The sequence below is a fragment of the Narcine bancroftii genome, chromosome 4, assembly GCF_036971445.1.
Source record: "Narcine bancroftii isolate sNarBan1 chromosome 4, sNarBan1.hap1, whole genome shotgun sequence".
Lineage (NCBI taxonomy): Eukaryota > Metazoa > Chordata > Chondrichthyes > Torpediniformes > Narcinidae > Narcine > Narcine bancroftii.
This window is the reverse complement of record NC_091472.1, coordinates 223,312,154-223,328,874: the sequence shown is the minus strand read 5'-3', so window position 1 is coordinate 223,328,874 and position 16,721 is coordinate 223,312,154. Positions and strand designations below refer to the sequence as shown.

Genomic DNA, 16,721 nt, shown 5'->3' with positions numbered 1-16,721 from the left:
AGCCTGATGAGCCGAAGCCCCACTCCTTTGCTGGCTGCTCCCTGTACCTCCCCACTTATTTTTTGGCCTAATAATCAATTAACCTATTAACTAATTAATTAATTGGACCTGCCCCAAAAATGCCCTTAGAGTAATACTTCTTATCTGCTCACCTCTTCTTTCCTCTGGATAAATTGTCAGGCCAAAATCACTCAACCTGTGGCACAGCTGTCTCATATGAGCGGTGTGTTCTGCACGGTCACAGCTTGCAATCAGAACGTCGTCTTGGTTGATGAATGCAAGCTTCGAATGCAAGCTTCAAATCCCTGGCCACAACATCCATATACCTTTGAAAGGTCTGTGCGCTGTTTCTTTTAGGCCAAAAGGCATTCTGAGGAATTCAAACAGCCCAAATGGTGTAATAATGGCAGTCTTTGCGATATCCTCAGGGTGGATGGGGATCTGATGATAGTCGCGGATTAAGTTGACGAGTTTGAAAATATCCGTGCCCTCTGCAAGTTTGCGGAAAAGTCCTGAATATGTGGGATGGAGTATCTATCCGACGTGGTGGTTTCATTTAGCCGGCGGTAGTCCCCGCATGGTCTCCAACCCCCTGATGCCTTAGGGACCGTGTGGAAACCGAGGGAATGTTGGAGCAGCGGACAATGCCAAGATAATCCATTTAAAAAAAACTCCTCCTTGGCGAGGTTGAGTTTATCTGGTGGGAGCCGTGCTCTACCGTGAAATGGGGGGCCTTTAGTGAGGATGTGATGCCTTACCCTGTGTTCGGGCTCAGTGGAGTTAAAGTGTGGCGATGCGATGGAGGGGAACTCGTCTATATTTTGGCAAACTCATTGCTTGGACTTGCCACCAAATGTAGGTGGGAAGCGGTCAGTTTGGTACCTACCAGCGCAAGGGTCTGAAAGGTCTTTGTATGTACTAGCTGATGGCCCTTGACGTAGACTAGGAGGGAATTGGCCCTCAGGAAGTCCTCCCTGAGGAGAGGATGGTAGATGTCTGCTAAGACAAATTGCCAAATGAAGCGGTGGTTGCCAAAATGGAGGGGGCTATCATGGATGCTATAAGTCTGTATTGAAGTGTTATTGACAGCCTGTAACTCGCACCCTACCTGATGCAGATGGAATTTTTAAAAATTGGGTTAATAGTGGTATAAAAACAGTTGAAGATTTATATAGCCAAGATAACTGCCAATTCTTAACAATTGTCTGGTAAATTCAATCCACCAAATCATAATTTATTCAAATATTTTCAGATTAGACACTGGGTCTGTAACAGTTATACAGACCATCCTCAAATTCCAACAGAATCCCCGTTTGAAATAGCACTTGCTTAGTGAAGCCCTGCACACTACAAAGGGCCTGACATTATCTATTTATATTAATTTAAACAGTAACTTGCCAATCTATACTAAGAGTGATATTAAAAATAAGTGGTAATCAGATCTTGAATGCCATTACGATGATGCTGATTGGTGTAAACTCCTTCAAATGTCTCAAACTGTATTAATCTCAACTAAACAAAGACAAATACAATTTAATATCTTTAATAGGACCTAGTACACTCCACATTGACTGCACAAAATATACCATAATCCCTCTCCCAATTGGAAGATGTAAAACTTGTGATGGAGATTTACTCTGCTTTCATCTGGAAAACTTTTGGAAATACATTGTTAGAATAATCTTGTATTATAAAAACCAAAATTTCATTTGACCAATCGTCTGGATTTTGGGAGATCGACAATAAAAAAAAATACTTTATATTGTTTGTGACCACAGCTCTGGAAAAAGTGTATCCTACAAAATTGGATATCTGAATTGCCTGTTTCACAAAGGCAAAGGTTAAATGAGTTAAGATCCTAATATCAGTTAACACCTGAAAAGATCTTGTATAGTATGAGGAGGAAATATGCAACATATGAAAAAATATGGGGCTCTTTTTTGGCCTTATTGCCATCATTTTACCTCCTCAACTAATGAATTAGTACGGATTCCTTTCCTCCCATTCTCCTACTATCTGCTTAATGTTCTAATGTATACCTTATACTTGATTGAATTTTATTTTAGCTATTTTTCAATTTAAATGCGAGGGAAATTTTGCCATACGTGGCAGGGGTGGGGTGGGGGGGGGTGGTGTTGGAAGGGGAAGCATTTTGTTTGTTCATTTTTTTGTGTTTTTTTATGTGTATCTGTTTATAAAATCATGGCTATTTTGCTTCAATAAAAATCTTTTTTTAAAAAAGAGAAATACATAAGACAAGCAAAGTCAACATGACATTTTAGGAAAGGGAACTCATGTTTGACTAATTCATTAACTTTACTGCAGAATGAATGAAGGGAATTGGTAACAGCATCTCCAAGACCATCACACTGAGCACATTAGCCTCCAAGGGCTGTGTGCTGAGTCCACTGCTGTTCACTCTGCTGACCCACAACTGTGCAGCCAAACACAGCTTGAACCACATCATCAAGTTCGCTGACGACTCAACCATGGTGAGCCTGATCAGTAAGAATGATTAAGTGCAATTGCTAATGGACTGGTGCAGAGTCAACAACCTGTAGCTGAATGTCAAAAAAACAAAAGAACAAGAGAGGTTGTTCACTTCAAGAGGGCCTGGGAGGACCACATAGTACTGACCATTGACGGCTCCACCATTGAGGTCATCAAGAGTATCAAGTTCCTTGGAGTGCATGACGGAGAACCTCACATGGTCCATAGCCAAGAAAGTCCAGCAGTGCCTCTACTTCCTGCAAAGGCTGAGCAAAGCTTATCTCATACCCTCCATCTTTGCTACATTCTACAGAGCATATATATTGAGAGCATCCTGTGCAACTGCATCACCACCTGGTTTGGAAAGCTGTACCTTCTCAGACCACAAGACCCTGCAGAGGATAGTGAAATGAGCAGAAAAGATCAGTGGGGGCTCTCTTTCTACTATGAAGGTCATTTACAACACTTGATGCAGGCAAAAGGCAATAAACATTGTGATGGACTCCACACACCCCTTAAGTAAACTGTTCTCCCTTCTGCCATCTGGTAGGAGGTACTGCTGTTCTCGGGCGAAGTGAGGGGAAAGGGTTTTTTTTAATCCAGTTCAGAAATTCTTTGGTGGGGGTGCGTGGCAAGATGGCGTAAAGATCAGACGTGTAATCCTTGCCTTCTCTGGTCAGATTTTTAAATTCCCATTTTTCAACCCTTTATTTTTAATTTTAAAACTTTAATTTTTAGTTTGATATTTTGGTGAGCTATTATGGCTACTAATGTAAAAAAAATTAAGTCTCAGTTACAAAAGAAAATACAGTTTTGAAGTGCAAAAGAATTGGGGCCTAAACAACCTGGAACAGCGTCAGATCCGTTTTCAGCTATCCCCAAGCTTCAATGATTGCCAGTGGGGACAAAACCTAAGGTAACAGTTACTCACCAGTCTCAAGATGGCGCTGGTTCGACCCGTTCTACGGAGGAAGGAGCGCGCTCCCGAGAAGTCGGGCACGACTCTGGAGGCCTGCTACAAAGAACTCTCCCGTTGGAAGAAACAGGAGCGCGGAGGAAGAAGATTCTGATGGCAGTCACGCAGTCTGCAGCAACTATGCGCTTGGGCAGCGCTGTTAACTACGGAGAATTCTGTAATTTTATTTAAAAATGGTCTGCGGGGGGACGACAGCGACGACCCCCTGAGGAATCGGGGCGTCGTCATTGGGTGTCCAAATCCGCAGCAAAACGATCAGAATGCTACCTTTTGAAGAGCAACAAGAAGAGGACTTACCTTATTCTGCCACTGTACAGTAAATGGAAGAAGAACTGGAAGAAAGTGAGTTACAAATCATGGAACCGGATCCTGCATTCCAAACTGCACTTCAGCTTGTTTATATGATGTTTGAAGGTAATGTTTCTTATCTGGATGTTATTACTGGTCAATTCAATCAGGTGGTTCAAATGAATACTGATATAATTTCAGACAAATGTGGTTAAGGCAGAAGTTAAAGAAAACTGGGAAAACTTCAAAAAATTTGAAGCTTCTTTTTCTGAATGTAAACAACAGGTACAATCCAATACAGAAACAATAGCGAAGGTGGAAAAATCAGTTAAAGATTTAGGACCCCAGGAAAAAGAGTTAATAAGAAAAATGGACTATTTGGAAAATCAAAGCAGAAGAAATAATGTGAAAATTGTTCAAAATGCAAGACAAAGACAAGCCCCAGTGATGATTCAGAATAGTAGAGTTTTCTTCTACCCTTCTAGTCAAGATATCATCAGACGCCGACGTGAATTTAATCCAGTTAAAGATGTTTTATGGCATAAAGGTTATAAATTTGCTTTTCGTTATCCTGCTGTGTTGAAAGTGTTTTATGGAAACTATCAGTCTCAATTCTTTGAGAGTGAGCATGAGGCAATGGTTTTTGCTAATTCGTTACCGGATGTCAGAGGACAAAGAAAGAGTCCACCATTATCTCCTAAAAGAAAATCTGATGGACTTGGAAATGGACAAAATGACAGAAATGGGAAGAATGGGAGTGGAAAGAGTTCATCTACTCTTGAAATTAGTTCACCATCTTAAGGCTGAATTTAAAAAAAAATTTTTTTTGTAATATATTAATATTTCTGACTGGCTGGCTGGGGAGGAGGGGATTGCACTAACTTCTTTATTAGTCATCAGTCACTAGTAGGTAATCCACCCGGTTTTTTTAGGGAGTTACTTCCTTTTGGTAGTTTTTTGTTGTTTTTTTTCTTATTAACGAATATTATTTCTATTTGGAGGGCCTATATATTAATTTGAGAAAAAATTTCTTTATTTTTTTGTTATTATTAATTTTGTGACTATTTTTGGTATTTAGTAATTGTATTAGATATGTCGAATTTGAAATTTGCCACCTTTAATGTTCAAGGATTAAATAATACGATCAAGCATAAACTAGTTTTGGCTTACATCAAAAAGATGAAGATTGATATTGCTTTTTTATAGGAGATGCATTTGAATGAAAAAGAAAGTATAAAATTGAAGAGGGATTGGGTTGGACATTTTTTTTTCTTCATTTAATTCTAAAGCTAAGGGAGTAGCAATTTTGATACATAAAAAATCTTTTGAATTACAATCAGTGGAAATGAATGCAGGACGTATTCTTAAGTTGAATTGTAAGATTTTTAATGAATTTTGGACTTTACTTAACATTTATGCACCAAATATGGATGATGAAGTATTTATTTCGGATGCATTTTTGCTTTTGGGACAAGCTAATGAAAATGTTTTGGTTGGAGGAGATTTTAATTCTGTTTTGGAACATTTACTAGATAAATTTCCAAAAAATGTTAAAAAATCTAAAATGGCAATTCAAATTCGAGCTTTGATGAAAGATTTTAATTTAGTGGACATCTGGCGACGTCTTAACCTAACAGAGAAGGATTTTTCTTTTTATTCATTTAGACATGAATCGTTTTCTAGAATTGATTATTTTTTAGTATCAGCACATTTACAGGGGAAAATATTGCAAGCAGAATATAAAAGTAGGGTAATTTCAGATCATTCTTTGTTGTATTTTACTTATGAGAGTTCTAAAAAAGTTCGTGTAGCTTATCGTTGGAGATTTAATACGATGTTGTTAAAAAAAAGTGGAATTTATTGAATTTGTTAAGAAACAAATTAATTTGTTTTAGGAAGAAAATGTTAATTTCGTTGAGAGTAAATTTATATTGTGGGATGCTATGAAAGCTTACTTGAGAGGTCAAATAATTAGTTATACCTCTAAGGTTAAAAAGAACTATTTGACCGAGAGTCTTGAATTAGAGAAACAGATTGATCAATTAGAAAAGGAATTACAGAGAGATGCGACAGAAAATCAGAAGATAGAGTTGTCTAGATTGAAATTGAAATATAATACATTGCAATCTTATCAATTTGAATGTTTGATTAATAGATCTAAACAGCGATATTATGAATGGGTGAGAAAGCACATAAGATATTTGCATGGCAGTTAAAGAAAGAACAGGTATCAAGGGTTATTAATGCAGTTAGATGGAATTTGACTATTACTTACAAACCTCGTGAGATTAATGATGAGTTTTATTCATTTTATTATAATTTCTGAGGAAAAACAGGAGAACGGTTCGATTGACTCTTTTTTATTGGTGTTGAAATTACCAGTACTAGGAGAAGAAGACATATTAGAGCTGGAGGCTCCTTTTACTGATTTAGAAATTAAATCGGCTATGTTGGAAATGCTGAGTGGAAAATCACCTGGTGATGACGGGTTTTCGGTTGAATTTTATAAGGTATTTAATGATGATTTATCTACAGTGTTTGGAGATGTGTTACGACAGATTAAGGAACATTATGATTTACCTGAATCATGCTCTAGTGCCTTAATTACTGTAATTCCTAAGAAGGATAGAGATCCGTTGAAGGTGTCCTCATATAGATCAATTTCTTTGTTGAATGTAGACTATAAAATAATAGCTAAAGTATTAGCGATTGACTAAATTTTTACCGAAGTCGATATAAAGAATAGGTATGCTTCAGATAATATTCTTCGAGTAACTAGTTTGATTAACAAACATCGACAGTGTCTCGACCATCCGATGGTATATGGATCCGATGATCCGATGGACCATCTCTTGATGCAGAAATTTATATTCTTTTTATTTAAAGTTTTAGAGAAATTTAACTTTGGTCCCTCTTTTATTGGTTGGATTAAAGCTTTATACAATAAACCAATAGCCATGGTATTGACAAATGGTCAGATCTCGGAACCTTTTAGATTAACTCGATCAACTTGACAAGGTTGCCCTTTGTCTCCAGCTTTGTTTGCATTAGTAATTGAACCTTTAGCACAGTTGATATGACAAAATATACAGATACAAGGTAAGAAAGTTTTAGATGAGGAGTATAAAATTAATTAATTTGCTGATGATGTATTGGTGTATTTAACAAACCCAGCTCAGTCACTTTTATATTTGAAGGAATGTTTAATACAATATGGATCTTTGTCTGGATATAAAGTTAACTGGGAAAAAAGTGAAATTTTACCGATAGGTGAAAGAGATTATTCAGTTTATAAGAATATTATTAATTTGAAGTGGACTGATCGAATTAAATATTTGGGTATAATTGTGGAAGTTGATTATCAATCTTTATATAAATTAAATTATGTATCGTTAATGAAAAAGATTAAAGCTGATTTGATTAAGTGGAAGGATCTTCCTATAAATTTAATTGGAAGAATAAATACAATTAAAATGAATATTTTTCCACATATACAATATTTGTTTCAATCAATTCCGTGCTTACTTAATAAGAATTTTTTTCGAGATTTAAATAAAATGGTTAGGGAATTTTTATGGAAGGGTAAATTTTCGAGAGTAGCTTTGAATAAGCTAACCTTGAAATATGCGTAAGGGGGATTATGCTTACCACATTTTCAAAATTATTATGAGGCAGCTCAATTTAAATTTATTAGTTTATTAATGGACTTGGAATGGCCCCCTAGTTGGGCTAAAATTGAGATGGCAAATATTTCTGAATTTGAAACACATCAATTTTTGATTCGGTGGAATTTAAATTTATTACAACAACATAATGTGCCTATACTAAAACATTTAATGAAGTTATGGATGAGGAAAAATAGAATGATAGGTACTAAGGGTAAATTACTGACTTTAACACTGTTATATAATAACCAACTTATTCCTTTTTCAATGTATAATCAATGCTTATTACATCGGAAATCTAAAGGTATAAAAAACTTGGGGGATTGTTTTAAAGAAGGTCAATTTTTATCTTTTAATCAAATGAGGGAAGATTTTGGTATTAATGAGAATTTTTTATTTGTTTATTATCAACTTTGATCTCTAGTAAAACAAATATTTGGTAGAAACGTGATTTTACCTGATTTGACTAAATTTGAATCTCTTCTTGTGATTGCACCAAAGAAGGGATACATTTCATTGATGTACCAAATATTACAGGAGAGTGTGGAAAAAAAGGGATGGGATAGATCTAAGATTAAATGGGAAAAGGATATTAATTTTATTTTTTCTGAGGATGATTGGTTAGGTATTTGTCATGATAGTGTTACTAGATTGATAAATGTACGTTATGCATTGGTTAATTATAATTTTTTACATCAATTGTATTTAACACCTGAAAAGTTTTTAAAAATATATGGTTTTAGTGAATCAGATTTTTGTTTTAGGTGTGGTAATTCGGTTGGAACTTTTTTTCATGCTGTTTGGTTATGTGTACATATACAATGGTATGTACACATACCTAGGTCGGTATGGACCGACCTAGGAGGGGAGGCAGGCCCCTCCAGCCCGGGTAAGAAACCTGCATAGGAGAAGGCCACTCCGATATAAAACCTACGACCCAAGGACCTCGCTGCCACGTCCCAGCTTGCTTGGCCACGGCACACGAACCATGGGTGTAAAGGGTGGGGCCAGTACTGCGCGCACTGCACTCCACCTAAAAGCTCCTTTGCGCAGGCCCGAGGACAGGTCCACGTCCTCCCCCTCCACGTCCTCCCCCTCCACGTCCTCCCCCTCCACGTCCTCCCCCTCCACGTCCTCCCCCTCCACGTCCTCCCCCTCCACGTCCTCCCCCTCCACGTCCTCCCCCTCCACGTCCTCCCCCTCCACGTCCTCCCCCTCCACGTCCTCCCCCTCCACGTCCTCCCCCTCCACGTCCTCCCCCTCCACGTCCTCCCCCTCCACGTCCTCCCCCTCCACGTCCTCCCCCTCCACGTCCTCCCCCTCCACGTCCTCCCCCTCCACGTCCTCCCCCTCCACGTCCTCCCCCTCCACGTCCTCCCCCTCCACGTCCTCCCCCTCAAAAGATGCTCACAAACTCAAGCTAGCATGCTGGAACATCAGAACCATGCTAGACAAGGCTGACAGCCACCGACCTGAACGTCGGTCTGCCCTCATTGCACATGAACTCCTCAGACTTGACATCGACATAGCCGCTCTCAGTGAAGTCCGCCTGGCAGATGTAGGCAGCCTCCAAGAACGCGGCGTGGGCTACACACTCTACTGGTCTGGCAAGCCTTCGGATGAACGACGCCTATCTGGTGTAGGCTTCATGGTCAAGAGCTTCATTGCCTCCAAACTCGAAAACCTTCCGACAGGCCTCTCGGACCGAATCATGTCCATGCGACTCCCCCTTCAAAACAAGCGTCACATCACCCTCATCAGTGTCTATGCTCCAACCCTCCAGGCGGAACCAGCAGAAAAGGACAAGTTCTACACCGACCTGCGCAACCTCATCCAACGCACCCCTACAGCCGACAAGGTTGTCATCCTGGGCGACTTCAACGCTCGTGTCGGCAAAGACTCAGAAACCTGGCCAGGAATCCTGGGCAAGCATGGCGTCGGCAAGTGCAACGACAATGGGCGCCTCCTGTTGGAGCTCTGCGCAGAACAGCGGCTTTTCATTACAAACACCCTTTTTCAGCAGAGGGACAGCCTTAAGACCACCTGGATGCATCCCCGATCCAAGCACTGGCACCTCCTGGACTACATCCTGGTGCGAGAAAGTGACAAACGAGATGTGCTCCACACCAGGGTCATGCCTAGCGCAGAATGCCACACTGACCACCGGCTGGTTCGCTGCAAGCTCAACCTTCACTTCAAGCCAAAGCCCAGGAACAATAAAGCCCCCAGAAAGAGGTTCAATGTTGGAAACCTGCAGTCAGACGAAGCGAGAGGAAACTTCCAGGCAAACCCCAAAGCAAAGCTCGACGATGCAACCCGCCTCATGGACCCGTCCCCTGAAACCCTCTGGGATCAGTTGAAGACTACCATACTGCAATCCACTGAAGAGGTACTGGGCTTCTCCTCCAGGAAAAACAAGGACTGGTTTGACGAAAACAGCCAGGAAATCCAGGAGCTGCTGGCAAAGAAGCGAGCTGCCCACCAGGCTCACCTTACAAAGCCGTCCTGTCCAGAGAAGAAACAAGCCTTCCGTCGCGCATGCAGCCATCTTCAGCGCAAACTCCGGGAGATCCAAAATGAGTGGTGGACTAGCCTCGCCAAACGAACACAGCTCAGCGCGGACATTGGCGACTTCAGGGGTTTCTACGAGGCTCTAAAGGCTGTGTACGGCCCCTCACCCCAAGTCCAAAGCCCGCTGCGCAGCTCAGACGGCAAAGTCCTCCTCAGCGACAAGATCTCCATCCTCAACCGATGGTCAGAACACTTCCAATCTCTTTTCAGTGCCAACCGCTCAGTCCAAGATTCCGCCCTGCTCCAGCTCCCTCAACAGCCCCTAAGGCTAGAGCTGGATGAGGTTCCCACCCTGGATGAGACATATAAGGCAATCGAACAACTGAAAAGTGGCAAAGCAGCAGGTATGGATGGAATCCCCCCAGAAGTCTGGAAGGCTGGCGGCAAAACTCTGCATGCCAAACTGCATGAGTTTTTCAAGCTTTGTTGGGACCAAGGTAAACTGCCTCAGGATCTTCGTGATGCCACCATCATCACCCTGTACAAAAACAAAGGCGAGAAATCAGACTGCTCAAACTACAGGGGAATCACGTTGCTCTCCATTGCAGGCAAAATCTTCGCTAGGATTCTACTAAATAGAATAATACCTAGTGTCGCCGAGAATATTCTCCCAGAATCACAGTGCGGCTTTCGCGCAAACAGAGGAACTACTGACATGGTCTTTGCCCTCAGACAGCTCCAAGACCTCACCAAAGCCTTCGACACCGTCAGCAAGAAAGGGCTTTGGCAAATACTAGAGCGCATCGGATGTCCCCCAAAGTTCCTCAACATGATTATCCAACTGCACGAAAACCAACAAGGTCGGGTCAGATACAGCAATGAGCTCTCTGAACCCTTCTCCATTAACAATGGCGTAAAGCAAGGCTGTGTTCTCGCACCAACCCTCTTTTCAATCTTCTTCAGCATGATGCTGAACCAAGCCATGAAAGACCCCAACAATGAAGACGCTGTTTACATCCGGTACCGCACAGATGGCAGTCTCTTCAATCTGAGGCGCCTGCAAGCTCACACCAAGACACAAGAGAAACTTGTCCGTGAACTACTCTTTGCAGACGATGCCGCTTTAGTTGCCCATTCAGAGCCAGCTCTTCAGCGCTTGACGTCCTGCTTTGCGGAAACTGCCAAAATGTTTGGCCTGGAAGTCAGCCTGAAGAAAACTGAGGTCCTCCATCAGCCAGCTCCCCACCATGATTACCAGCCCCCCCACATCTCCATCGGGCACACAAAACTCAAAACGGTCAACCAGTTTACCTATCTCGGCTGCACCATTTCATCAGATGCAAGGATCGACAATGAGATAGACAACAGACTTGCCAAGGCAAATAGCGCCTTTGGAAGACTACACAAAAGAGTCTGGAAAAACAACCAACTGAAAAACCTCACAAAGATAAGCGTATACAGAGCCGTTGTCATACCCACACTCCTGTTCGGCTCCGAATCATGGGTCCTCTACCGGCACCACCTACGGCTCCTAGAACGCTTCCACCAGCGTTGTCTCCGCTCCATCCTCAACATCCATTGGAGCGCTTACATCCCTAACGTCGAAGTACTCGAGATGGCAGAGGTCGACAGCATCGAGTCCACGCTGCTGAAGATCCAGCTGCGCTGGATGGGTCACGTCTCCAGAATGGAGGACCATCGCCTTCCCAAGATCGTGTTATATGGCGAGCTCTCCACTGGCCACCGTGACAGAGGTGCACCAAAGAAAAGGTACAAGGACTGCCTAAAGAAATCTCTTGGTGCCTGCCACATTGACCACCGCCAGTGGGCTGATAACGCCTCAAACCGTGCATCTTGGCGCCTCACAGTTTGGCGGGCAGCAACCTCCTTTGAAGAAGACCGCAGAGCCCACCTCACTGACAAAAGGCAAAGGAGGAAAAACCCAACACCCAACCCCAACCAACCAATTTTCCCCTGCAACCGCTGCAATCGTGTCTGCCTGTCCCGCATCGGACTTGTCAGCCACAAACGAGCCTGCAGCTGACGTGGACTTTTTACCCCCTCCATAAATCTTCGTCCGCGAAGCCAAGCCAAAGAAAAAGAACATATACAATCTTTTTGGAAAGCAATTCAATTGTTTTTGGAACATTTGTATAAGATTAAAATACTTTTAGATCCGACAATATTTTTGTTGGGTAAGTTGAAGCCTTTGAAAGATTTGGGATTAGATAAATTTCAAATTGCTTTTGTATATTTAGCTTTATCTGTAGCAAAAAAATGTAAAGCAAGTACGTGGAAAAATGCTAATGTGATTGATATTAATAGATGGCATAATTAGATGAAAATTTGTTTGGTAATGGAAAAATTTACGTTTTACATGATTATTTTTTCTTAATAAGTGGTCTTTATATTTAGAATATTTACACTTAGATTTACCTTGATTAGATTTTAGTAAATATATTTCAGTTTTCTTTTCTCTTTCTTTGGCTCTCCTAAAGAGAGCTAGCTGAGAGGGGGGAGGGGGCGGGTTTCTTTTTTCCCCTTTTTTAATATATAAATTTTAAAAAATTATCATTCATAATATGTATTTTTCTTATTGTAATAACTTTGTTGAACGAATAAATAAAGTTATATAAAAAAAGGAATTCTTTGCTAGAGAAGGAAGTGGTATCAAATACATTCACTATATGTAAGAGACATTTAGATAGGCACTTCAATGGGCAAGGTGTAGAAGGATAAAAATACCTGATCTGGACAAATGGATTTATAGTGTCAGGTCAAAAGCTGGAGGGCCAAAGGGTCCATTTCTGTGGTCTGTGAATAGCCCAGATATCAGAGTTGGAGTATAGTTTATAAACGTGAACAACATCTATAGGCACATGTTGTATGTTCTGTTCAGGTGGATTCAAGTCAAAGACATGGTTTTAGTTCAACAGCAGATGGAATATAAGAAACAGATAGAAAGACTAGCGCATGTTGCTGAGATAACCTCTTTCTCAATGTCATCATGGTTGGCATAGTGGTTAGCGCAATGCCTTTACAGTGCTAGCGATTGGGACCGGGGTTCAAAGGAGTTTGTATGTTCTCCTCACGTCTGTGTTGATTACCCACAGGGACTCCGGCTTCATCTTACTGTTTGAAACTTACTGGGGGTGTAGGTTAATTGGGTGTCAATGGGGCTGCATGGACTTGTGAGCGGAAGTGGCCTGTTAACGTGTTGTATGCATGTCTAAATCATTGACCAGGAGTGGGGGCAGAGTCCACACTAGTATCCACATTAGTGTCCCTGAAATTGAAAGAGTAGATAGCTTCATGTTCTTGGGAATAAATATTTAATGACCTAAGACAAGCAAGCTAACATGATGGTCAAAAAAAAGCACCATTGCCTATACTTCTTTGTCACTAAGGCAGTTCAGTGTTTTCCCCTTGATCAATAGGTTCACCAATGAAGGAAGACCTGTGGATGCATCACAGAACAGTAGGGGAGCTCCTCTCTTCAAAATTGTAAAGAAACTACTGAAGATAGCAAATGCAGCTCAGAATATAGCACAAACTCCCTTCCCCTCTGTGCACGAGCTACCCCTCCCACTGCCGAGGAAATACATCCAACACACTGAGAGACCCATCAGTCTCTCATCTGAGATGCAAGAAGGTGCCAGGAGCACTGATGGCTTCCTGATCCATCTGGAGCTCAGGTTGCTGATGGTTTGGACTAAGGTTTGTGTGGCTGCAGGATCACTGGAGGCAAATCATGGAATTCTATTTTGCTCCTCTTTCTCTTTGTAAGGGGACCAGGCAATTTCTAATGATGGTGAATCTTTGTCTGCCTTACAGTAAACTAAAGGAAATTTTGTGTGATATTACATTTTCTATTATATGACAATAAAAGAATCTTGAATCCTTCTCTCGTTGGGGAGAAGGCTTAAAAGTGTGAAATTGTGAACCAACAGGCATAAAGAGAATTTCTTCCCTGCAGCCTATAATTAGTGCTAACATTGCTGCCCTTGCATTGGGCTAATTGATCTTTAATTGTAATCTTAGTGTCCTCTTTACATGGTTACATGAAAATTCGAGAAGATCTCTTGGTTATTTTACAGATGAACCCTTCTCACTGTACTATGTATTTTGTAACAAAAGAACTTAAACCAAATAGTTAGCAAAGCAAGGGTGGCATGGTTAGTGTAGCGGTTAGCACAATGCTATTACAGTGCCAACGACCTGAGTTCAAATCCACCGCTATTTGTAAAGAGTTTGTATGTTGTCCAGGTGCTCCAGTTTCCTTCCATGTTCCAAAGTTGAATAGGATTAGTAGGTTATCTGGTCCTATCAGTATAATTGAGTGGCTCGGGCCTGTGGGCCAGAAGGCCTGTTACCATGCTGTATCTCAAAATGAAACTAAATAAAATAATGTTAAAAAAAATGATGTATCCCAGCCTGTTTGAGAATAACTGTCTCTCCTCTGTATGTCTTTCAAGTATTGATCTTTAGTAATTGCCAACACTGTTTAAGCCTTTATTAAAAAAATAGCCATTTTAAAATGAGGAATCCTAAAAACTCATTTTATCCAGAAATTTACCAAAAGATTCACATCTAAAAATGATGCTTTAGATGTGAATATACTTTAACCAAATTTCTGAATGAGTATATTTTAACAAGAGAATAGTTTTTTAATAGATGTGTATTTGTTAATCTACATGATCTTATAGGATGGATATAAAATTTGGCACAAAGATTAAAATTTGAAAAACACTGCTATTTGAAGTTTGCTACAAAATATCAATAACAACAAAATAAGAGAATTGTCTCTTTTTACAGTAAGCACAGATCTGAATGGGCATGGGCTGTTGATCGAGCCAAAATTGCAAGTCGGTGGACGTGGCTTCAGGCACAGATATCAGAGCTGGAGTATAGGATACGACGCATGAGTGACATCTACAGGCACGTGCGTTCCACCAAGGTAGAGATCAAGTCAAAATCATGGTTTAATTTTCATATATAAAGAAAATCGTTGATGTGATGTACAGTTTGAGAACATGATTGTATCCACAATGAATCATTTGACATTGTGTCACTCTCTGCAGGTTTGTTAAATTTAGTAATCTTGAATAGCATCAGGCCACTAGACATAATAATAGCTGGGTGTAGAATGAAGCTCTCTTCACATTACTTTTTTCTCAACATTAACTTTAGAAGATTACTTTGCATTTTAAAGGAAAGAAGAGGTGAAAGAGGGATTTCCAGACCATATGGGCATGACCCACCTGCCAGTTTTGAAGTAATTGAAGTTAGGGATAAAAACAAGTCACCTTCAAATCTAAGGCTGGAAGAGATTACAGAGTTAGTAACCGTAGAAGAATTTGGAAGCAAGGATGACAATTTTAATATTGAAGCAATCAATATACCTAAAGGAAGGGATTAGAAGCATTTAATCAAATGCAGACATATGGAGCTAACCCAGAATTCCATCTTGACATCGATGAGTTGGGCTGAAGGCCTTTCTATGACTCGACGCTTAACTGGGAGCCAATATGGTTCAGTAAACATCAGCACAATGGATAACCAATACCAATGATTAGACTTGGTTTGTGTAAACTGGAGAGTTTTGAACAATGTCATATTTACTCAGAAACTTTGGAAAGTTGCTGAGCATTGTGTTGGAGTCATCAAAGTCAGGGATGAGGATTTCAATATCTGATGATATCCTGAGGGATGAATTTAGTTGGCCTTATTGACATAAAAACAGCCAGTTTTATTGTTGGGTGAGGTTTAAGTCAGAAATTCACCATTCAATCAATTTGACACCAAGGTTAGCACTATTTTTAGATAGTTGCCAGAGAGAGTGATCCATTTAATGGCTTAGGAACGGATATTGTGAAGAGAGAGGACAAACAGATTAGCTCATATGAAGTTGAAAATTAAAGGCTGTAGCTAATACATTTTTTTATTGTGTGATGTTGTAGTTTAATTGGAAACTGCATCTAATGGCATGGTTCCAAGCTGTGTAGACCAGTTAAATTCCAGGCTTTATCACTGGCCTGTGAGTAAACTACTTCAGTTCTGTAGTTGACATACTTCAATGTCTTGAGATGAAGAATAAAACCGAATAGGATTTTCTCTCATTTTGATTGCCCAATAATCATGTTGAAAAGTCTATGTTGATTGAGAATTAGATTGAACCTGTCTGTCTGACTTTTTATGGGATCACATTTACTGAAGATCACCTTAGACAATAGAAGCTTGTGCCTGTAATTTGTGTAGACTTCAAAATAATCTTTCAAAGATCAATAACTTTACTTACTATTGAAGCTATTTGATAAACCAAATGCTTTCTAACTCCAGCCATTCTTTGTAATCATTGTCTAGGAGATGGTAATCCTGGATGATTTGCGGCCTTCCAAAGACATTCTTAAACAGCAGATGCAGTTGACAGAAGCAGCAGTTTTATTAGTAGCAGCTGAGGATAATAAAACTCCTGCAGAGATAATGTATTCAACCCTGGATTGCAATTTCAAAATGTCACCAAGCAGCCCTTCACTTCTTCTAAGGAATATAGATAAACAGGTAGAAAGAAATGTCTAATAGTTTAAAGTGGAACCAGATGATTACATGCACTGCCAGGAATGTTCTATTATAATTTGTCAGTCTATTAAACAAATCAATAAGTTAGATAAAGAGTTTTGTAAAATGATCTTTGATTCAAAATATGTTAAGGATGGTTTAAGCTAGAAAATTGCTGTTTAGGTGTTTGCTTCACATACATCATTTTGTGTGCTGAGAGGCAAAATTTGAAA

General features: G+C 40.3%; 1 protein-coding gene across 5 annotated transcripts in view; it reads left to right on the top strand.

The window, feature by feature from the left end:
- kansl1l (KAT8 regulatory NSL complex subunit 1-like) overlaps positions 1 to 16,721 on the top strand; it is a 118,925-nt gene that overhangs the window by 48,095 nt on the left and 54,109 nt on the right. For 4 of the 5 annotated variants that reach the window (XM_069934057.1, XM_069934055.1, XM_069934053.1 and 1 more), the window contains exons 3-4: positions 14,746 to 14,887; positions 16,294 to 16,491. In XM_069934057.1, the coding sequence (XP_069790158.1) occupies positions 14,746 to 14,887; positions 16,294 to 16,491 (340 nt within the window). The remainder of the gene's footprint in view (positions 1 to 14,745; positions 14,888 to 16,293; positions 16,492 to 16,721) is intronic. The other variant, XM_069934058.1, reaches the window with a different exon arrangement.